The sequence below is a fragment of the Eleutherodactylus coqui genome, chromosome 10 (genome assembly GCF_035609145.1).
Source record: "Eleutherodactylus coqui strain aEleCoq1 chromosome 10, aEleCoq1.hap1, whole genome shotgun sequence".
NCBI lineage: Eukaryota > Metazoa > Chordata > Amphibia > Anura > Eleutherodactylidae > Eleutherodactylus > Eleutherodactylus coqui.
The window spans coordinates 112,579,674-112,603,808 of NC_089846.1; the positions used below are offsets into that span (position 1 = coordinate 112,579,674).

The 24,135-nt window shown below is 47.7% G+C and overlaps 1 protein-coding gene across 1 annotated transcript in view; it reads left to right on the forward strand.

Annotated features, from left to right (window-relative positions):
- Positions 1 to 1,037: 1,037 nt before the first annotated feature.
- The window catches only part of TMEM164 (transmembrane protein 164), a 56,815-nt gene continuing 33,717 nt past the window's right edge, over positions 1,038 to 24,135 (forward strand). Inside the window, exon 1 of the mRNA XM_066581721.1 lies at positions 1,038 to 1,537. Within this exon, the coding sequence (XP_066437818.1) occupies positions 1,154 to 1,537 (384 nt within the window). The 5' untranslated portion in view covers positions 1,038 to 1,153. The remainder of the gene's footprint in view (positions 1,538 to 24,135) is intronic.

The following is a 24,135-nucleotide window of genomic DNA, read 5'->3' on the forward strand; positions in this document are numbered from 1 at the left end:
CCCACACAACACACACACAGCTCTACTACATCCATCCTGACGCCACACATCACATGACACACACAGCTCTGCTACATCCTCATTCACACACATACAGCTTGACTACATGGTACAGCCATTATGATCCCCACACATCACATACACAGCCCTACTACATCCATCCTTACCCCACCAGGGGTGGAGCATGAGAAGCACTCACATACTAACTGATAAGTGGTCATTAGTTGTTTGACTAGTAGAAGCAGATGCCCGTTTCTTTTGAGTATCCCCTCATATATATTGCAGTCGCCTCCCAGCACACAGGCGGCTCGGTTTCCTCTGTGCAGGATCTCACCCCGTGATCAGACGTCATTCGCGCGTATATTTTTTTCCACCGGCTGTTCGGCGGATGGTCCACACAGCGAGCCGTCGGATATGTGCAGTACAATATATGCAGACACCTGCTCTGGGCTCCACAATGCAAATCCACTCGCGTGCAAACGGCTTCACAGTAGTTTTTGCGCCCACAAGCTTCGCCCATTTGCATGCGGCAAAAAAATACGCAGCAATTGAAATCACTGGGTTCTTTTCCTGTTAATTCCGCAGCGTTTCACGCATCTCCTAACGTGTTTTGCATGCATTTGCGCATCCCCATTGACTTCTACAGGGACTTTGGGTGCGCAAATGTGCAAAAAAATAGTGGGTGCTGTGTTTTTTTTTTTTTGCGTGACTGAAATGCGCCGGTAAAATCGGTGCGTGTGAACGGACACAATGGAATCAATGGGTTTTGCACATGTAAATCCTATAGACAAGAGGAGACCCGGTTGTGTTATAAACACCCCCCACCCCGAGCATCTGCAGCGCCCCCACAGCCCGCGGGAGGTATGAGAGGCGCGGTCACACGGGGAGCTCGGCACGGTTGCCGTGGTGACGCACGGGAGCCCCTTCTGCCCCCTGCTGTGTGACGCCGCGGCCACACGATGGCGCTCACTTCCAGGAAATCCTCCCCGTATCGGTGCAGGTACATGACGTCCCCGGAGCCCATCCATGTAGCCGCCGCCGCTGCTGCCGCACATGTAGGGCTGTGTGACTTTGTGGGTGTCCTCCTCGTTCTCACACCCCGTCAGCCCTCCTTCTGCCGCCATCTTCCTCCTCCCTCCGGGCCGGGCAGTTGATGTTCCGTCAGGAAGAGCGCGGCGGTGCGCTGGGGTTACGGACTGACGGCAGGATGTCCCGCTACACCGACTGGCTGTACGGCGGGGTGGACCCCGGCCTGGCCGGTAACGGGGGTCCGGAGTGCGCCGCCTTCCTGCCCGCCGCCCAGCGGCTGCTGGAGAGCCTGGTGCTGCTGCTGCTCTCCCTGCTGGAGGTCGGGCTGGCGCTCAGCAAGATCGTCGGGGGAGAGCTGCCCGCCGTCAGCGCCCGGCCGGACACCCTGGCCAAGAACGTCCTGCTGGGGGCGCTCTGCCTCACCTTCGGCGTGGAGGTCGGCTTCAAATTTGCTACCCGGACTGTCATCTACTTGTTGAACCCCTGTCACGTGGTCACCATGCTGCAGGTAATGTGCCTTGTGCTGGGCATCAGCTGGGGGACTACAAGTCCCAGCACCCCGGGGAGAACGCCGCTGCACGCTGTTACCTCATTGTCATCCGTTATATCGCACGTCGCTCTTCGGACGGACTCGGAACGCTTCAATAGGAATTTTACGCGGAAGGGCGCCTTTACACGGGACGATCTGTCGGAAAGACGCTCGGTGAACCCGGATTGTTCCGGCCGCTCGCCTCCATTCATGCGGCCTGTTTACACGGAATGATCCGGCGTTCTGCGTAGATGCGTGCGCATATGAACGGATTGCGCTCGCGTGATGCGCCTGTGATGTGCTTTAAACACGTGTAACCATGGCGACCAGAGATGTAAAGAATAGGGTGGGATTCATATAGAGCTGAATTGCCGCAGAATTTCCGTGCGGACCCTCCGCGGCGTTTACAGTAGCGACGTAAGTGGGGGAGATTTTGAAAATGTCATCAACAAGCTGCGGAAATAATCCGCGCAAAACCCGTGCGGAAATGGACTTGTGGCGCAAATTAAACATCACAGCATATTTTATCGCCGCTGCGGAATTCACCTCCCCTTAAGGCTGTCCGCTGCTGATCTGCAGCGCTGTGGACGCGGCCTCGGGGGTCCTTCGCACGGGCGGATTTCTCTTCAGTATTTTGTGGAAGCGGAGCGCCCAGCGAGGGCGTAGAGTGGGGAGCGCCCAGCGAGGGCGTAGAGTGGGGAGCGCCCAGCGAGGGCGTAGGGTGGAGAGATTCGTATTTCTTCCGTATTTTGGACGGGTTTTGTTGCACAAAATATTGCTGATAAATCGGCGTGTGCGACGGAGCCCTCAGGACGCGGTGGCTTACAGAGCGTGAAAGATTCATGCGCAAAAATTGAAATCGCGTACGAGGAAAAAGAAAAAAAATCGCTTAAGCGCATGAAAATTGCACAAAAATTGGACCAATTTTAACAAATTCCCAAACACGTAAAACTACCGAGGCGCGGCGTTTTTTTTCCCCTTTTTCCGGTTTTGGTAAACCTGTCTTTTTTCCCCTCTCCTGTTCAGTTTTCATGCCCCCCCCCCCCCCCCCCACGTGATTTCCATCTGGTTTTCGCGCGTATAACAAAGGCATCGATATACCGGCTCTGCATTTCTTAATTCTTTCCTTTTTTTTTAATGGTTTCCATGGTTACAAGCGTTAAAAACAGATCGCACTTTCATCATGGAAATTCAATTCTTTCTTCTTTTTTTTTTTTCTTAACGCGCCTGCTGACTTTTTCGTTCGAAAATCATATAAAAGTCGGAGCTGCTGCGTTCGTATATATCCGACTGTTTGAATAAAACCCCATATGTGAATATCTAAAAAGCGGATCGCGGCGTTCTATTTCCAGGTGATATTGGGCAGAGGTTTTTTTCAGACCGAAAACTGCGCAGTTTTGTATTCGTTTGTATTCGCCGTCCGGCCGCACTTTCTGTTGTGATTTATGCTGCATTTGAGACGCCGCGCCAATCGTGGTACAGCGCTCCCAATGATTTTAATGGGCATTGCATGCGTTTCTAACGCTGCAATTTCCAAGTGCTGTCTGCTCTATTTTAGCGCTTTTTTACGCACCTCATCACCCATCACAATGGCGGGGTGCGTTAAAAAATACGGTCAAACACTGTGGCATGCATTCAGAAATGCGCAAAATCTCAGCAAGAGACGGCGGTTTTGGACGCGGCGTTTTGTAAGGTTCCATGTGGCGCTGCGTTGTCACTTTCTATTACAATCTTGGGGGAAGCGGCGCCGCACACGGTGGGAGTTTGTCCTGGTAAGTGTCGGAGGACGTACCGCAATCCGGATGGACACCATTGTACTCAGTGGCGTCCGTCTGAATCCCGCGCTTACGATTTCACTGTTCTGCTCCAAGAACAGAGCCCAACCATAAATCAAGCGCCAATGTGAATGGGCCCTAACGAGCCTCAGGGCTCATATACACGCCAACCATTTTTTATAGCCGAGCGCTCGGAGCAGAGGATGCAGAAGACAAGCAGGGTGTCCCCGCTTGTCTTCTGCATCTAGCTGTTCCCTGCTGTTGCCCGGCTGTTATACAGATGAGCGCTCCGTGCGGGGTATGGAGAACAGAGCTGGACCGCTCTGTTCTTCATTCCCAGCCTGTCCTCAGGGTGTGGGATACAGCTGAAACAATAGTATCAGCTGTATCCCGCTGTGAATCCCTGATAAGGCTAATTGTTCTCAACGATGAGCGACGGGAGAACGAAAGCTTTACGATGTCAGTGCAGTTACACACAACGATTATCGCTCAAAAGACGGCTCGTTGTGTCTAAAAGGGCCTTAACCCTTCAGGAATGCGATAAATAGCGCTATCACACGAGCGCTACTGGCTGCTGCCTGCGCTTTACTGATAATTGCCAGGTTGAAGTGCAGCCCAGTGACTAATGGTGCGTTTCCGGACTTCTGCCTCAGGGTAGGTCCTCAGTGGTTTGGTAGGATCACTGAAACCATATAAAAGAGGAGGAAATCAGCGCTTAATCAGTAATGATGTTTACCGAAAGCTATCTCATATGACAAGTCGTAAAGGGCCCAGTAACCCAAGGGGCTCTGTGGCCATGAAGACCGCAGCACAGCAGTGCCTAATAGTTTTAGCTCCCCTAAGGATAAAATATAGCATTCCTGACCCACGTCACAGGCCGCTCACTAGCCAAACCAGAAACTTATTGCACACTGATGAGGGGCAATCACCCCGAAACAGCTGTCTGTGTATGGAGTCTGGCTTGGCTTTCAATTTCCAGTCATTGTTACAAGGCTTGTATAAAGAGTCTAACGTTGACTTGCAGGAATGCTGCCTTCCAATAGGTGGCGCTGCAGAGAAATTGTTCCATCTCCCTCATTTGCATATTACCCAGAGGAGCATGCATGGCCTTATAAGTCTTCTCACTCGCCTTCTAGGTGCTCTCCCTGAGGAGAAAAGATAGCGTTCCTGACCGTTTTAGTAGATGGCAAGATCAGTTGCCCGTACCGGCGCCAATTCAGCGTGTATCAGTCAGCCCTCGTTCCGACGGAGGTCACGCAGCACGAGGATCGCAGGAAGGATCAGCGGTTTACTACGTGCGACTGTTTGTACAGCTGCTCGTCTCCTGTTTACATGAGGATGTTCTGCTGATTAGCGAGGATTTATATGCCTGTAGGAGAAAAATGCCATCCGCCAACAAACCAGCGTAGATGTATTTACACCGCGGTCCGGGGGCTTCTGGTAGCCGCAGCGGTTGCCACATACAGAAGCAGCGGCTGATCTTGTGAATTACGGTACAATTACCACCGCAATCTGCTGGAAGGCAGTCAGGATTCCGGAGCGGAACACTTCGCCGGCGGTTGTTCAGAGATGTACGGGGAGGACAGATTACTCGGCCAGCCTGAGTCGTTCATTGCTTTGTCTGATGGGCACTGTGGTCAGTCGGCCATTGTTGTACAGCAGCGCAGGACGGAGGGGGTTATGTGTTGTCCACGCTCCGTGTGCGGGTCACTAGTGGTATAAGAGTGACTGATCCGGGTTATTTGTGGTTCCTTGGCGTGGAGAAATGTTTTCCTGGGGATTCCTCATTGGAAGAGCCTGGGGTGCTGCTCAGTGCTAAGGCAGCAGAAATGCAGTTCTAAGCTCTCGCTCACAACCTGAAGGTTGCGGGTTCAATCCCCGCTTGGTTCAGGTAGTTGTCTCATTCAGCCTTCCATGCTTCTGAGGTCGGTAAAATGAGTACCTAGCTTGCTAAGGGGGTAAGGATGACTGAGTCGGACATGACTCAGTGCTCACGCCAGGGGACTTTACCTTACCTCATTGTAAAGAGTTGGGATGTACTGCATTGGACATGTTTCATTCTAATACTCCGTGGTGAGGGTATATTGACACACGGTTTTTGTGTCTGAAATTGTCTGTTCCCGCTGGTCTTCTGCAGCCATCTGTTCTCCGCTCTGAGCGCCTGGCTGTTATACAGCTGAGCCCTCGGAGCGGAGGATGCAGAAGACAAGCTGGGTGTCCCCTCTTGCCTTCTGCTTCCAGCTGTTTTCTGCATGGAGCCCCTGGCTGTTTTACAGCCGAGCGCTCCATGCGGGGTATGGAGAACAGAGCTGGACCGCTCTGTTCTTCATACCCAGCCCATTATCAGGGAGTGGGATACAGCTGAAACAATAGTATCAGCTGTATCCCGCTGTGAATCCCTGATAAGGCTCATCGTTGTCTTTCAGAGCACTGAAAGGCAACGATGAGCGACGCTTAACGAAAACTACACGATGTCAGTGCAGCTACACACGATTATCGCTCAAAAGACGGCCTTGGAGCGAATTTTGAGCGGTAATCGTTGTGTCTAAATGGGCCTTAAGGCATTGTGCTGAGAACTGGTGACTGAATGTGGATGTCCTCGGGGGCCGTCACTCCCCACATCATACACCCGTGGTCTATCCTAAGCTCTCCGAAGAGGGTGCTCTAAAGGGGTTAACCCAACAAGACTACCTATGGTTAATACCGATATCCTATCCCGTCTGTCGGGTGTTTAGTACTGTTTGTGCAGACAAGTAAGCAGAGCAGTCATCTGATCAGCGTCACGGACCCCCGGGGCAGAGCCGTTACTGCTGGGGGGCAAGACTCACAAGGCTAGTTATATATTTGCATTATCACATGCTGCTGCAAATTTAAACCTGTGTATTTCAAGGGTTATAAAACGTAGCTTAAATAGGCAAGTGGAGGATTTAAAATCGATTCTACACCGTTTTTCAAAAACCTTTGCAATCCGATTGACGTCTTGAGTAAATGCGCAGGTTTCCTGCATAGTTGCACAAGCCTGTTGATTTCAATAGGCTATTTTGGTATGTAATATGCACCAAAACAGGACGGGCTTATTTTTTCTTTCATGCAACCAAAATTCGCATAAAAATCCGCAGCTGTGGATGAACACATTGGAAGCAAAGGGTCCTATATAGAGATGAGCGAGCATACTCGCTAAGGACAATTGCACGATCGAGCATTGTCCTTAGCGAGTATCTCCCCGCTTGGGAGAAATGGTTCGGCTGCCGACGCGGGTGACGGGTGAGTCGCGGCAGTGAGCAGGGGGAGCGGGGAGAGAGACAGAGAGAGATCTCCCCACCGTTCATCCTCGCTCTCCCTGCCCACCGCCGGCAGCCGAAGCTTTGCTCCTGAGCGGGCAGGTACTCGCTAAGGGCAATGCTCGATCGAGTAATTGCCCTTAGCGAGTACCTGCTCGCTCATCTCTAGTCCTATACACTCCGTATTTATATCCATGTGAATGAGTCCTAAGAGGGAAGGTAAAAAGCCTCAGTTAGCATTAAAACTGCAGCAAATCGTGGAATGTCACATCCTTGTGGTTGTAGGACATTGCCCATCCACACACCCTGCTTACATCCTACAGGGCTTCTACCACTTCTGGCTAGTGATGATGTACCCTAAAGGAATTTCTATTTTGCCAAAACATAATTACCAGGCATCTGGCTCCGCAGGGGCTGAATTAAAAAAAGTGGTACATTGCATAGATACCGGAGTAAAATAATCATTACCTATGTATATATGCGCATTTCTTTTTGACACATAATGCTTGGCTAGAACTTTATATTTTATCTTCATCAGCTATTGCTAATCAACAGAATCGCAGAAAAAACAAACAAACTTAGAATGAATTAGATATAAGAAAAAAAAAATCAAAAGGAGAGAAAGAAAAGAAAAAAAAAAGAGAAAAATGAACAAGAACCCCTATACCACCCCCCCTCCCCCCCAACCCCCTGGCGCGACTCTTTAAAAAAAATGTAATTTAAAAATAAAGCAGGATTTTAACTTAGAAGACAGGTTTAGCGGGTGTCCTTCAGTGTATCATTCCCCCCCCCCCCCCCTCTTACCACCTAGACAGGCGCTCCCATTGCTGTCGCAGGACAATTCACCCAACTACCCCAGACTTTGTCAAATTTTTCAGGGCATCCCCTGGCCATATACGTCAGTTTGTACATTGGGATTTCGGAGTTGACCACCCGGACCCATGCATATCTGGTCGGCCTCCCAGGGTGTTTCCAGTTAAGTAAAATTACTTTCTTGGCATAGAAAAGCAACAACTTATACAGTGGGCGAGCTGCTGCAGCTACCGGTAGGTCTCCAACAAGCCCAAAGAGGCACATTCCAGGGTGCATGATCCTTGGGGCCCCCAAATGTGTTTCCATGAAAACGAGCACGTCCCTGCAGTAGTCTTGTAAGACTGCACACTCCCAAAAGACGTGCATGACCGTCCCATCCGCAACTAGACATCCTGGGCATATCGCAGAAGAGAGCAGACCCATGGTGCACAGTCTGGAGGGGGTATAGTATATGCAGTGCAGAAACTTGAATGAGTCAGTCTCTAGCGCTAACCAAAGGGGGACCAGAACCCCTAAGTATGTCCTCTTCCTCCCCCGATGTCAGATCAGGGATATCCGACACCCATTTCTGCATAGCCCTCTCGCCCAGCGGGGCGAGATGTTGCGCTATATGGGCATAGAAGCTCGACAGTGGTTTAACAAGGTTGCACATCTGCGCCAAGCCCTCCAGCCGCGTCAGAGACAGTCGAATGGATAGGCCTCCAAATTGGACTCTGACTACATCCCGCAGCTGGTAATACCTAAAGTAGGATTTCTCAGGCAGGCCATGGGTTATCCGCAGCTGTAGAAAGGTGCAGAACGCACCCTCACTGACTATATCAGAGAGGACATTGACGCCCCAAAGCCTCCAAAAAGCAGACTCCGGAAAGCGTTGAAAGTGCAGCAAATTGGGGTTATTCCACAGGGGAGTATGTGGGGACCACGTGGTCCCTTCCTCAGTGGACAGCCTCAAGGCACGATGCCAGATCTCAAGTGTCACCAGCATGGGGGTGGGCAAAGGGACAACAGAAGACGAGGGACCACTCAGCAGCAGGCTCTGGGCGGGGTCCACCACTCTACGCTCCAGGCCCACCACTGGACTATAGTCTGACGAAGACAGCCACCATCCCACGTATACCAGCTGGCCAGCCAAATAATAGTAATAGAAATGTGGTAAAGCTAATCCCCCCCCCCCCCCCCCCCCACCCGCTCAACGGAAGACACAGAGTCTCTAATCTAATCCTGGGTGTGGTGCCCCTCCACAAAATACGTAGCACAATACCACAGAGCATAGTAAACTTTTTTGGAACTAACATAGGAGAGTTGGGCAATATGTACAAGAATTTTGGCAGCAGCTTCATTTTTAGCAAATTTATTCTGCCCACCAGAGTAAGCGGGAGAGAGGCCCAGCACACCGCTGTTTCCTCAGCCCAGCCCAGGAGGGGAACCAGGTTGGAGTTGTAAAAAGTTTAGTTCTCTGCTGACACCTTTATACCCAAATAAATTGTCTGAGTTGTCCAACTCAGTGGGGCAGGCAGCGAAAGCTCCTCGGCCACAGGATCCACTGCCAGCAAGTGGGTCTTGTCCCAGTTAACCTTGATGCCAGAGTGTATGCCAAATGCGTTGAATATAGCCAGCGCTGAGTCAAGAGAAGACTTCGGGTCCTGTAGAAAGAGGAGAGTGTTATCTGCATAAAGCGCAATACTCTCTTCATAATTGCACAGTTTAAACCCCTTTACTGTCGGTGATGTTCGGACCTGGATCGTGAGAGGCTCTATGGCAAGGGCAAACAAGGCGGGGGACAGAGGGCAGCCCTGTCTCGTACCCCTACCCAAAGAAAACTGGGCAGAAACGTGAATAGTATGTCTTGATATTGGCCACCGGGGAGTCCTATAGAATTCCAACCCACTTAATAAAGGTTGGCCCAAAGCCAAACCGCCGCATCACTGCCCACAGGTACTTCCATTCTACTGAGTCGAAGGCCTTTGCCTGGTCTATAAACACCAAGGTGCGCTTCCCACAGTTAGTGTGCTTATACAAGTGGTTGAAAAGTCTCCTCAGGTTCATGTCTGTGCTTTTGCCAGGCATGGAGCCAGACTGGTCAGCGTGTATGATCTCCCCAAGGACCGAGTTTATACGCGTTGCCAATATTTTTGCAATAATTTTAACATCGTTATTAAGGAGCAAAATGGGGCGGTAAGAGCCGCAGTCTGTAGGGTCCTTTCCAGTTTTAGGGATCATGATTATTAGGGCCTTACGCACTGTATCCGGCAGCGCCCCCTCCCGCAGGATAGAGTTGTACAATGTTAGGAGTCGTGGGGCCAGGAGTTCCACATTCTTTTTATGCCATTCCCCAGGGAGCCCATCCACGCCTGGTGACTTCCTGTTGGGGAGTGACTTAATTGCTTCTGTTGTTTCTTCTATGTTCAGGACTCCATCCAGGTAGGCCGCGCTATCCCGGCTCAGGGAAGGGAATGTTGTTGACATAAGCCAGTAGCTGCGCATCAGAGCAGTTTAGTTTGGAGGTATATAAGTCTCCATAGAATTGGGCGAACGCTTGGTTAACCAGTTTAGGGTCATTTATTAGAGTACCCGTGTTATCCCGCACCGCTGTGATTGGTGGTAGTGACTGATCCTCTCTGGATCAAACAAAAGTAAGAGATAACTTCTCCCTGATTCCTAGGAAGGAACAGCCCTGTCTAAAAGCAAAGTTATCATCTCGAAAAAGGCGCCCCTCATTTTGTGCCTCAGCCACTGACTCTAGCACCTGAGAGAAAGAAAACAGACATAAGCATGACATTGCATAACCGCAGAATTAAACAACGAAAGCACTACCTAACTTTAGCAGCAGAACTCCAATAAACAGCCTCACTCCACCGGAGACCATCTGCAACTAACCACATCCTAAGGCTTCTTTCCCACAAGCGTATATCGGCCACCATTTTCACGGTCGGCTGATATACTCTACCATCTGTGGCGTTAAAGCTTGTTAACTGGTGCACAAATCTAACGTTTGTGCACCCGTTCACACGGCATGGACCCCTTCGCATATACGTTGAGGCTGCCATACTGTTACCCTTTTCCCTTCCCTCCCCCTTGCAGGCTCACCTCTGCACTCCTCCCCGCTCTTTGCAGTGGGAGGGGGCGGGGCTAAGCACTGCCCCGTCCCCCCTCCTCCCATTGCTGGCTGCGGACAAGGGGCGGAAATGGGACGGAGCCTAGCTCCGCCCCCTCCCACCCCTTGCCTTGTTCACAGCCAGCAATGGGAGGAGACTGGGTGTTGCTTAGCCCTGCCCCGGTCCACCCCCCCCCACCCCTCCTATTGCAAAGAGCAGGAAGGAGAGCAGAGGGAGGGAGTTTAACAGCCGCTGTCATTGACTCCCATAGGAGCCCATGCAGCAGCCAATGTATTCCGGCCCAAAAGATAGTTCCAGGACTATCTTTTGGGCCCGACGTAAAAACGTCTGTGATCCAATGCATCAGATCACAGCGTATATTGGCCAACCGTGAAACCGGCGGGCCATTATACGCTCGTGGGAAAGATGCTAAAGCAGTCTAATTTAACAGCCCAGATAATACAATAGGTCAAGCAAAGTTCTACAAACACCAGAGTAAGATCAACTGATAACACAAAGAAACAAAATCAATGACCGGGAAACCACTGAGGAAATACGGACAAAAGACCCAAGTAACCCCTAAAGAAATGCCAAACCACAGAAACACAAACATTAACATATAGGACAGACTGGGATACTGCCGCCAGCCTGTCTACGTGTGGACACCCCCGTGCCATGACCCCATCGCGGACCAGTAACAGTACCTCCCCTCTGAGGAGGGGCCACTGGACCCTTAGCACCAGCTTTATCAGGATTCCACCAATGAAACGTCTTAAGGCGATTAACTGACATCAGCGACTGGAACCTTGTGCTTTTCTCAGGTGTTGTAGAGAGTTCCTTACCCAATAAGAGGCAACAATTCGACTGACTTTAAATTGAAAATTCCCGTCCACAAGAACTGATTACATCTCTCAGTTTAACTATTAGTTGCAGGATAAGCAGAGGAAAAAGACAGTTGTACTTTCGATCAACGGCACAGGAAGTGCCGGAATCTAGACACAAACTGGACACCCCGATCAGAGACGATATCAGACGGCAACCTGTGTAACCTTACCACTTGAGTCAAGAACAGTTTAGTATCAGGAAGACCAGACAGAGCAGTCAAATCACACATCTTGCTAAATCGGTCCACCACCAGTGTGATATGCATACGTAGAAGAGCCGCCGACACTGGAGCTCTGTCACGCATAGTGTGATATGCATACGCAGAACAGTCGCCGACACTGGAGCTCTGTCACGCATAGTGTGAAATGCATACGCAGAACAGCCGCCCACACTGGAGCTCTGTTCCGCGTAGTGTTATATGCATACGTAGAAGAGCCGCCGACACTGGAGCTCTGTCCCGCATAGTGTGATATGCATACGTAGAACAGTCGCCGACACTGGAGCTCTGTCCCGCGTAGTGTGATATGCATACGTAGAAGAGCTGCCGACACTGGAGCTCTGTCTTGCATAGTGTTAGAAACATATGCTATACACATTGTATGCAGTTATATGATGTCACTGTATTACAGAGATATCTATCAGAGAAATTAGAAATGAATAGTCTTATATAAAATGTAATATCAATGTTACAGGATTATTACAAATGAGCTTCCCGATGTGAAACACTTATAACTCATATTTAATTTTCCAAAAATTGCCAATAAAATCATCATGCCATCATTTTTATGTGTTCCTGTAATTCCAAAGAATCCACAATGCACTTTCCTACTCAAAATAAATAAGAGCTGGGGAGCGTGCGGGTGGCAGAGACCTTGGATTGGAAAGGGTTAAAACTGCTTATAAAAGTATTTGCAGAAAACTCCTTGGTTGCATCTGCTGTGTGATGCGCGGGATGACGTGTTACATGTTGCCAAACTGCTTTTGCCCTTTTAGCTGTCAGCACAGTGAGGTGTGCCAGTCTGGTTGTCAGGGATAAACATCTAACCCCCCCCAAGGCTTTCAGCGGGCATGTCACAAGCTACCAGTCTCTCCTATTACTCATCTCTTCAATTCAAGGCAGAACTGCAGGCTTAGGAGGCCTTAGGGTTCTTATACCCATACATGAACTGAAGCCGAACCTGCCGACTCATCTAATGTGAATGGGGGTGTCTCTACTCTCCACCTTAGGTGTCTTTGGAAAGAAGCCTTGGGCGTGTAGGTTTTCACCATAATTGAACTTCTTTTTCTCAAAGGAGATAAGCAAATGCCAGAGATATCTCACAGCAACTTATCCCCTCCCCCTCCGCCTATTGGGAACATATTGGCTGTATGTGTATTTGCGAAGGAGGGAGGAACGGTATTCGGTCATACAAGTATTACCCTGACATATAAGCTGTATAGACAGCAGTGAACGGGTTTTCTGGTCACTTAAATTAAGGCCGCCTGCAGACGGGCGGGTCGGATCTGGCTGCGCGGATTCTAGCTGCGGGACCCAACCCGAGCACCTGCAGAGAGTGGCGCGTACTCACCCGCAGCTCCAGCTGTTTGATGTGGTGGCTTGCCGGGCAGCCAACGCATGCGCAGACCGAAGCCGGTGGCCGGGCAGTGAGGTTTCTGTGCGGGGGTGCGGCCAAACCGCGGCTGTCGGCATAGGATTGCGGAATTTCCGCCCGTCTGCAGGCGGCCTAAATGTCCGGAGCAGGTGTGCTGACATAACAGATCGAGCAGTACTTACTAATCCTCCTCGCCCCTGGTGATCCAGCACTGCAGCCACACTGTTCTCCTGGTCTTTGACAGCAGAAGTCATGTGACCGCTGCCTGCCAATCAGAGGCTGCAGATTTTGCATGCGCAATAACGCAGTATTCAATAGGATCGTTCACCCTAGCGTATTTTGTTCATGCAGAAAAATACGCAGCACGCTCCATTTTCCTGCATAATTGTGCAGGGAAAGAACACACATTGAACTAATTACACTAACTGAATAGGAGCATGGCTGCATGTGTGTCTTTTTTTTTTTCAAGTGTGCAGATGCGCACGCAAAAAGTACAGTAAAATGCGTGCACGCAAAAACGCCATGCCCGTTGCGCAAGTATGCTTACGCCCAAGTGACACAGATGTTAACATGAACTTTTGGTGTGAAAAAAAGTTTTAGTACTCGGCCAATGTTGGTAAACAGTTTACATAGACGGCCACAGCGATTCAGTTTAAACGGCCGGCGACACTATTGCGTTAGCGTTGCTTTTCTTTATTGTACCCCTTATCTTTATATTTTCCATGGGCCCCATAGAGCAGACACATCAGTGTCTAAGTCACCGAGGGCTCGGCTGGAGGTCTTCTTTCATTTAGCTGACCTCTGACTATTCTACGTCGTATCACCCCACTTGCTGACAGTTTCCATCGGCTTCTTTGGCTATACATTGAATATCTGCCTTTACAAAGACTGTAGATTTAGATGTCTGGTGAACAATGGAAGTCACAGACAGTTGGAAGCTGAAGGATTAAGTGTTCTTGTGTGACATTCAATGAGTCGCCTCGCTGACCCTCTCCGGCTCTATACCACATAATTCTGACGGCGCGGGGTAGGAATGGGCGACAAGTCCTGAATAAAGCGGTACAATTCTCTGTATTGTTAGCATGCCAGGCTGTTGGGAGGTCAGCCTTCTGCAAACGTTGTCTTGGGAGTGTAAAGAACAACTTCGTTCTGCTGGAGGCACGTCGTATAAGGGTACCGCTACACGGAGCAGCTGTCACTGTGAAGTACACGAAAGGTCGCTCATTTGCCTTTATACAGTAATTTGCCAAGATGCCGTTCGAGGATCTCCATGCATATTCGTTTGCAAGTCCTTCAAATATAAGCAACTGGGACTTTATACCAGGCGACTTTTGATCAGCCAGTGATATATAATTTTTTATTTTTTTTTTGGTAAGCTGAAATGAAAGACTAATAACTTATCACTCGTCACCCTGTCGGTGGGGTAGGAGTGCAGTACCTGAAGTGGTCAATAGGGGGCAGTCTCTGTAAGGAAATATTTGGCAGGGAACGGTGTGGGTGTTTGCACTACAGGAAAACCTCTGATGAGTTGAACTCTGTGTCCATTACAGTCCATTTGGTCCACTTGCTATTCACGGTGGGGAGGTGTTTCCCCGAAAATAAGACACTGTCTTATATCATTTTTTGCCCCCAAAAAGGGCACAGTGTCTTATTTTCGGGGGGGGGGGGGGGGGGACACTTATACTTACCTGGCCTGCGGCGTCCGGATGGCTTCCGGCGGCACTGTGGCAAGTGTCCTCCCCGTCTGCCTGCTCAACTTCTTTCTGACGACAGGGCTTTGAATACCCCTCTCCTGCAAAGCGAATCACAGCCGGCGCTCGATCAGCAAATCACAGCTATTCAGTGATTTCATCCACTGAATGGCTGTGATTGGCTGCGCCGGCTGTGATTAACAGATGGCACTGAGATTGGCTAATCACAGGGCTCACTCTGCTGCAGGCAGGGTATTCAAAGCCCCATCACCAGCAGAAGCTGAGCAGGCAGACGGGGAGGACTCAGACGTTTGCCGCAGCGCCGTCGGATACCATCGGGACTCCGCGGACCAGATGAGTATTATTTTTTTTATTTTTGGGGCACCTCAGCTAGGTCCTATTTTCGGGGGAGGCCTTACATTGCAAGCCTCCCCCGAAAACCCGTTAGGTCCTACTCCGATAGACCTATTTTCGGGGAAACACGGTCGATTAGGAGTCTGACGCTGAGACCCAGTCTGAGAACCATGAGTTTGACAGGGGAGGACGCCCCCTAAACTGGCCCTCCAGTTGGGCATTATTTGTTGATGGACTTTATGTTAAGGCGTTAGGCCTGTATGTTAGTCAGGATAGAAGAGTGTTATGAAGAATGCAATAATGCAAATTCAATTGTCTTTCTTTTTAAGAACATGTTTTTATTGTGCTGAAGTAGTAAAAAAAATAAGAAAAATCTCTCTAAAAGCGGTATAACAGTAATCTTGCTGATCCAGATAAGAAAGTTATCATGTTGTTATAACGCATAATGAGCGCTGTAAAAACAAATCCCAGGAACAACGGGGGAATTTATAGATGTTTTTATCGTCGCCCCGCCCTCCCCCGCCATCCTCTCTCAAAAATGTTATAAAAGTTGTAGAAAACATTACATGTACTCTAGCGTGATACTAGTTAAAAAAAAATACAACTTGCCCAAAAAAAGAGGGACACCCCGCTTGTCTTCTGCATCCTGTGCTCCGAGCGCTCGGCTGTATAACAGCCGGGCGCTCGGAGCGGGGAAACGGCTGGATGCAGAAGACAAGCGGGAAACCCCACTTGTCTTCTGCATCCTCCGCTGGGAGCGCACGGTGATCGCTCATCTTGAGTGATTATATCTTCCGCTGTAAATGACACAACGATTATCGCTCAAAAGTCGCTTGAGCCACATCTTTTGAGCGATTATCGTTGTATCTAAATGGGCCTTAAGTGGTTAAATCCCCTGTAGTGTGGGATTGGATTATGGCCGCTCGGTGTTCTCCTAGGGCCCACTGGGCTGTACCGGCCACAGATCTTTTATGTATGGCACAGTAAGTGGGTAGGTGGTAGATATACTTTGATAGTCCCTTTACATTGGTCATACAGGGTTTGAAGGTTGCGGTCCTTTTCACACTGCTTGGTTTGCGGCATGTAACAAGCCTTAATCAACAAGGTCGTGGCTCTTACCCGGACCTTCGCACGGGCCGATTCATAACTATATAGAGACGAATGATCATTCATGCCCATACAGCTTCATCCTGGTCATCGGCACATACCCTTTGGTTGATGTGATCACCCAACAAACATTTGTCGGCTGATCGGTTGCATCTCCACACAACGCGATCGGGCAAATAAGTAAATTGAGAGCCTTGCCCCGGCCCGGAGGCCGCTGTCTCTGCTGCATCTTTTTCCGCAAGGAAGTTTGTTCTTTACACAAGACTTTTCTCTGTCTTCAGTATGGAGGGTTTGTGGCCATCGGAAGCCCCCCGCAGCGGTTCGCACATCACCTCTAGTTTTGGTCCTAGAATTACGCTGGATGACATTCATAAAGCCTTTTATGCCATTTTCTGTTCCAAAACAAATTGCAAGCATTTGCCCAAAAACTTGTGAGTTTCAGGCTTTGTGCACCCGCCCCTTCTGGGGGCCGCCTGGACTGACAGATTTATGCATCATTTTATGCTAGAAATAGACACGTCTGCCAAGTCGGACCTGGCGTACATTTCTTTGTAGGCGCACGGAGATGCTGAGATGTGTCTAATACATGAAGAGGCGTGCGTGCTGCGCCGGGCAAATTACATTAATATCCTCACTGGAAATAATGGGCTTTACTTAACCCTTTCCAATCCACAGTCTGACCTCTGAAGACATTATTATTTAAGGCTGTACCAACTCCGATGTTGGAAGATATCCGTCGGGGTTCTCTTACTGTATATTGCCAGCCTCTCTGCTGTCAGAGCCTATCCAATGTGTCACCTTATGCAGTACTGGCTTTAGCCAGCAGATAGCGCTGTTGTATAACGGCAGAAAATGAGTAAGCCCCCTAGGAAAACCAGGATACAAATTGGATTGGAAAGGGTTAACTTCTCCTATTGTACGTGCACTTAGATTACTGACGTAGAGGATACTGAGGGCTCTAAAGGCGATGCACTAACAGGTGATGTCGGGGTGAGATTGGGGGTGTTGGATCTTGCGAACGTTTTTTTCCAGTTTTGATACTGTCATCCCTCTGACGGCTGAAGAGCGGTGTGTAAGTGTGTTTGCCACTTCTGATACTAGGAGTGTCGGCCGCGTCTGCGGACTGTGGTGGGGTTTTATGATCAAATATGCAATCTTTAGTGGAAAGTCAACACAAGATTTAGTAAAAATAGATTAAAGGGATTGTCTCGCGCCGAAACGGGTTTTTTTTTTTTAATTCAATAGGCCCCCCGTTCGGCGCGAGACAAACCCAAGGGATTGGTTAAAAAAAAATACATATATATATTACTTACCCGAATCCCCGCTCTGCGACGACTTCTTTCTTCCTTCTCCAAGATGGCCACCGGGATCTTCACCCACGATGCACCGTGGGTCTTCTCCCATGGTGCACCGTGGGCTCTGTGCGGTCCATTGCCGATTCCAGCCTCCTGATTGGCTGGAATCGGCACACGTGACAGGGCGGAGCTACGATGACGACGCGGGACCAGCTCTCCGGCACGAGCGGCCCCATTCACCAGGCAGAAGACCGGACTGCGCAAGCGCGTCTAAAAACGCCAGAAGACAGCGAATTTAGACGGATCCATGGCGACGGGGACGCTAGCAACGGAACAGGTAAGTGAATAACTTCTGTATGGCTCATAATTAATGCACAATGTACATTACAAAGTGCATTAATATGGCCATACAGAAGTGTATACCCCACTTGCTGCCGCGAGACAACCCCTTTAACCCCTTGTAGCCGTACCCATGTTATGTGCTGCGAAGGGCTATGTTGCAGATGCCTACTGGAGTGATGATACTGTTGGAGAAGATGGTATTTGATCACTGATATTCAGTGGTGTTTTGTTTTTTTTTGTTTTTTTTTAATGTTTGGGTAATATGAGCTTCAATAGATGAAGAATAAGAGTTAAGCAACTTTCTCCTTTACGTTCTCTTAAAGATGCGTGGCTGTCCATATAACACTTGGCTCTCTCAAGTCTGCCAGAAGTGCTCTCAGGATGGGGCTCATAAAGGAGCGTATAAACAGTGGATGTCGTAACCTTCCCTTTATGAAGCATTGTTAAACTATTTTGAAATACGACTTCATGAACTGGATGATCATATTTCATCAGTTTGGAATATCTATGTGCCCAAATTGTATCGGCTTGCCTCATATATATAAGCAGACCGATGTCTTTAGGCTCTCTGAGTCATATGGAACCCATGAGAAAGACTAGTGTTCTTGTTCTAGTAGTCACCTTCTGGAGGAGAGATCTGGTGATGGACGTGGTGCAGCTGATAAACCACCTACCGCTCCATGGGACCACTTTCAGAAGCAACATGTGCAACTAAATCCTGATGTTTTACAGGCAATGCATATAATATTTTATACCCCATTCGTACGCCCTGGAAAAAGCTGCCCAGAATCATCAACGTGCTGCAAGTGGCAACATTGGGAATAACCGACTTGGAAACGGCGGAGCACCACGTGCCATTGATGTGAGAGGTGAATGTCAGCTCCGAAGGTGCACGAGAGCCCACCGATTACACTACAGTGAAGAGGCTCATCGTGAAAATTAATCAGGGGGCTACCAGATGTGTGTCTAAAACAGTTCAGCGGAACCCTACTGTGTGTGGGCTCCAAAGCAGACAGATGGTCAGTGCACCTATGCTGACAAAGGCTTCAATTTGCACGGTCGTAATAGAATTTGATCACCGCTGATTGGCAAAGGGTTGCCTTCTCTGATAATTCACATTTTCTGCTTCATCAAAAGGATGGATGTTGGCGTGTCAGGTGAGCAACATCAGCGAACAAGCACCCGGCAACCATTGCTGGAAGAACACAAGCTGGTGGTGGCAGCATTATGGTCTGGGGAATGTTTTTGTGGCATTCTCTGGGCCCGCTCATCCATCTGAAGGCCCTCTGGACCGATTTGGTTACAAATCTATCCTGGTAGATCACATCACCCTACATGTTGTTCCCTGTAGCAGATCTTCCGGCAAGACCTTGTGGCGTGTCCCATGGCTAGAAATGTTGACAGTGTTTAGAAGAACATGACCAAGACTTCCAAGTACTTCCCTGGTTCCATAATTTCCCAGACTTGAACCCAATTGGGCATCTGTGGGACCACCTCATGTTTGGTCTACAGATCCTCTCTTGCCAACTGTGGGATGCACTGCTGTCAGCATGATGACAGATACCGGAGACAACCTACCAGCTATTTGCTGAGTCACTCCCTGCCCACCTAGCCACTGTCCGTGCGGCACACAGCGCCTACTCAGGATATTAGCTGGTGGTCATAATAATGTGACTCGCCTCTGTATTTTCCATTATACAGTTCATCCTGGTTCCTGTAACTGTCCATAGATATAAATCGGTATTCTAATAGTTTCAGGACTGATTGTATATATCAGTTATTCTATATGTCGTCTACTGAAGACATATATACTTGTGCCTGGTTATAGCAACCAGAATGAAAAGCTCCATTTTTTTCCCCCGCTGACTGCCCTCGGAGGGCTGAAAGAAGTGATGGAAACCGTTATGTTGTGTAGTCGTTGGTTTTTATGTAAATTGCTTTATTTATTACAAAAAATCAAACCATTGAGGATTAGTATTTGTTTTGCTTCTTTGCTGTTGCCAATCTTCTAATGTGCAAATAAAAAGGCGTTTTCGAATATTACAATGTTGATGACCTATCACTAGGTAAGGCCATCCGTATCAGATTGGCAGGGCTAGCTAGCGCCCCCGCCAGTTAGCTGATGTAAAGGAAACCCGTTCATTCCAGGCCACTGCACAGCGGACAGAGCTGTACTTCTGGCGGGCGAGTACACGGTTCCTTCATATCGGCTATTGCTATAATATTCCCTTTTTTTTCTATGTTAAGTATTTATTTCGTTTTCTTTTTAATTTAACCCCTTAGTGACCAGCCTATTTTTGGGTCTAAGAGCCATAACTTTTCACCATCTTTTTTTCTCGGACAAGTTGCATTTTTGTTTTTGTAATGCCACCACTCTGTTGTACTAATGTATTATATCATTTTCTTTTTTTGGGGTGGATTTGAAAAAAATGTCCAGAAATTCTGCCCGTGTTTCTGGGTTTGTATTTACGGTGTTCACTATCCAGTAAAGATAAATATTTTTGGCACAATTGGGTTATCTGTTACTTTTTGTTGTTGACCCATTCAACGTTATTTTGCAGGCTATTGCCTGAATAACATTAGAAATAAAAACAATTTTGAGAAGAAAAAAAAAAAAAAAAAATATATATATATATATTTTATTTTATTTTTTTTTTTTTTTTACGCATCTCTATTGTTGAAAAAGTTGTGAAATTAACTAAAAAAGTGGTGACAGATGACCAACAAGTACCCAATTTTTTTTTAAATCTTGATCAGCATTTTTTTAAACTTCATTTTGCACAATAAAACACGTTTAAAAAAAAAACAAAACTAAAAACAATTGAATCTGCATTTTCCCATTCTAAGATTAGCAGCATTAGCAGGTCTTGTTTTTTTGTGGGAAGAGCTGCAGTCTTTATTTGGTACCAGTTGGAGGTACGTATGACTTTTAGATAGCTTTTTATTGCACTTTTTCGGAAGGTGAACAGAAGGAAAAATGGCAATTCTGGCATTAGTTTTTAAAATTATTTTCACAGCATTCACCCCACGCAATAAATAACTAAGTATTTTCATGTCTGGGTTATTATGAACGCAGTAATACCTATTATATGTTGCTTTAAAAAAAATAAATACATTTAAAAAAAATGCCATTTTTTAATTTTTTTTACTGGATTCCTTTCTTTACTTTTTTATTGAATTTTTTTTTTAACCTACTTTAGTTGCTTAAGGCGGCTGAAGATGTGATTAGCTCGATTGCTAGGATAGTACACTGCATTACTTATGTAGTGCATTCTACAATGCCTATGACATTAGCCTATTAGACCCTTCGGAGGCGGGGTCTAATAGGCTGAGTTACATTGCAGGCATGGAGGCCTTTTTCAGGCTTCCAGCTGCCTTGGAAACCAATTGGTACCTTGTAACAAACTGCAGGGTGCTGATAAGGGAAGGGGGATCCTTCTGTCAAACATCTGATAACATGCTGCTGTTGCTATTGATGGTGGCATGCAAGGGGTTAAACAGCCAGGATCTGAGTCAGCCAAGCCACCGCCTCAAAAAGATGTACGTGCAAATTAAAAGCCCTTTAGCGAGGTCCGTAAAAAGGTGCATTGGCCGGCACTAAGGGGTTAAAGATATTAGTCGGATGCCTCAGATATGCCAGAGTTGTTTAATTATAGTTGAAGTGAAATAGAAATGCTAATTTGATTGGAGCAGCAATTACATAAGATGAAAGCCGAGGATGAAGTGGACAATTGATTAGAGGAGAAGGCATGTACTTACGATGTTGATGTAATTAGCGGAACGTATGTAAGTAGCAACTAAAGTACTAGTTATGATTTGTAACATATAATTTTGTTTCGCCTATCGTCCTGACAAGTCATCAATATCAGAATGGTATAATGTTTACTTGTACATCTACTTGTAGCATTCTTCCATAGTCGGGGATGGGCTCCGCATTCACTTTCTGTCAGTTTTGTGTGCGCCTAACGACCCATTTACACGCAAAGATGATCACTCGAAATTCATTCAAAAGATAGGGAGAATGACCATTTGATTGATTATTTTGCATAAGCTGCTAATGGGCACTAATGTCCATTAGTAGCTTAGCTTGATTTGCATGTAAATGAGCCTCCCTTTGCTGTATGCAGATAGCAGCAGTTGGTCTGTTATCTGCAGACAGCCCCTTTGTTCTGCCATGGGACTGCTGCTGAATACAATGTTATCAGCGCTCCCGTCGAGAAACAGTGTGTGGTCCCTACTATTATCTCTCCGGCGAATGATGGATTTTAAGCTGAACTAAAAATCATTGTTCGACTGAAAAGCAAACAATGGTAGCATTTCCACGTAACAATATATTGCTCAAAAGACCTCATTTGAGCCAATTTTTATGTGTAAATGGGGCTTTAACGATTTACCTGTGAGTTCTTGGTGATAAGCGGACAGTCCAAAATGGTTTGGCTGATATACTGTACTTTCTATTATAATAGATTTTACACCACTGTTTTTATATGCCCCATAAAGTTATATGGAACAGCGTGGCAGACGTTCGGCTTCTACTCCATGCAATGACTCATTACTGCGGATAGGTGAGGCGTGACCTAGACGAGCATCAACCATTCTAGTGATAGCATGGGTCCCAGTATAGATAGGGCCAAAGTGATACTTCCAGTGAGTAAATTCTAGTGAAGATTGATATATCACATGACACCCTTCCCATTTGAAAAACCTGAGCTGAATTCGATATGGTGGAGTTCAAAATGGCCGTCCAATGTCAAAAATTGCGGTCCCCATTCTAATTAGTAATTTCACACATTGGAAGTCAATTTTTCTTACTATTACACCAGTTCAACACGTGTCCAGAGTGCAATTTTCGAGGTTCAGCACTGATGTAAAGTTGGGAAGTGGGATGAACACTTTTTATTTCCTGGTTCTGTATGTGTGGAACCAGGAAGACTGATCACAGCCCGTCACTATCGGCTGTCCTCTTGTACAACCTCCAGAGACCTCCGGAGGGGAGAGTACAACTTTATTCAGGTTCTCCCTGCTGGATGACATTTTTGCTTGGTGTCAACCCTCATAGAACATATGGGGGTGTAATATGATTGTTATATCCTAAGGTGGAAACTGTTCAAATACTTCATTACAGAAGAAGGATTAAGGTGCAATAAAGAAGGGATCCCTTTAATCTTCTTGGCACAAATTCTGGGGCTGCCATACTTGGAGGTTGTTCTGCCCACATGCCCTCTTGTGTTAGCTGCAGTCTTGTGATGGGGACCATGTATGGATACAGTGGTGTCAGGGCATGCTGGGAGTTGTAGTTACAGCTGGAGAGCTGCCGCTTTATGCAACAACCACAACAATACGTATTTCCTTCCCGGCTTGCGTAGGAGCGGTTATGATATTGGTGGAGATATCAATGGATTTGGTAACTTGGGGCCTCGTAGTGTCTTCATGATAACCATAGACCTGACCAAATTTGGGAAGTAACCGCATTGTATCTTCTGGCGTGGGGCTTGTAGCATCAAGTTTCCGATTAAGGGCTCCTGCAGACAAGCGTAGGCGTAGATATGCTAACAATAGCGTGACATAAGAGCGCTATGAAGGGAGCGCTATTGTGCACATATTTGCGCATTTTACTGTACTTTTATGCGCTTCCGGGACCGTTCACATCCATGTCGTGATTTAACAGGCTGTGCAGCCAAATTATTTGCCGATATTCTCGATATCCCCATAAAATTGTGCAATTCAGTGCACAATTTTGCGTGGATCGCATTCGCATTTTTGCACTCCCCATAGACTCTCAAACAAAAATAGACCATGTTGCATATTCACATCTGAAATTTCTGCGCAAAAACGTACGTAATGGAACCCATTGAAATCAATTGAGTTTCCTCTAAACATCCAAAGTGGTGAAATCCGCAAAGACTATCTGCAGCAGAAACTGGCATGCGGCACATCTGAAGATATGCGCCACAACTAGATTTCCATGCAGCTGTTTTCTCCAGCATGCAGATAAGATAACATTTTCTAGAATCTCATCCGCTTGGGCCAGTTGGTCCAGTCCAAGAAGAGCGCTGGACATTTGTTGAGTCAATCTCCGGCGCTCTCATTGCAATGTGCCTGCCCATCCTGCGCTCCTTTCATTCGGGGACCGCCGGGCCCTGTTCTCCAGGTCCGTAGGAGTCCCAGAGGGTCGACCACACGATCAGCTAGTTATTCCCTATCTCGTGGACAGGCGATTAACTTGTAGGAACTGGAATACCCCTGTAATTCGTTGCAGATTCTTTGACTGCAAATTTGGACGGCGCGTCCGCCGCATTGTCCCCCGCCACAGTTACCCCAGAGCTACTCTGATGGTCCCTCTACAA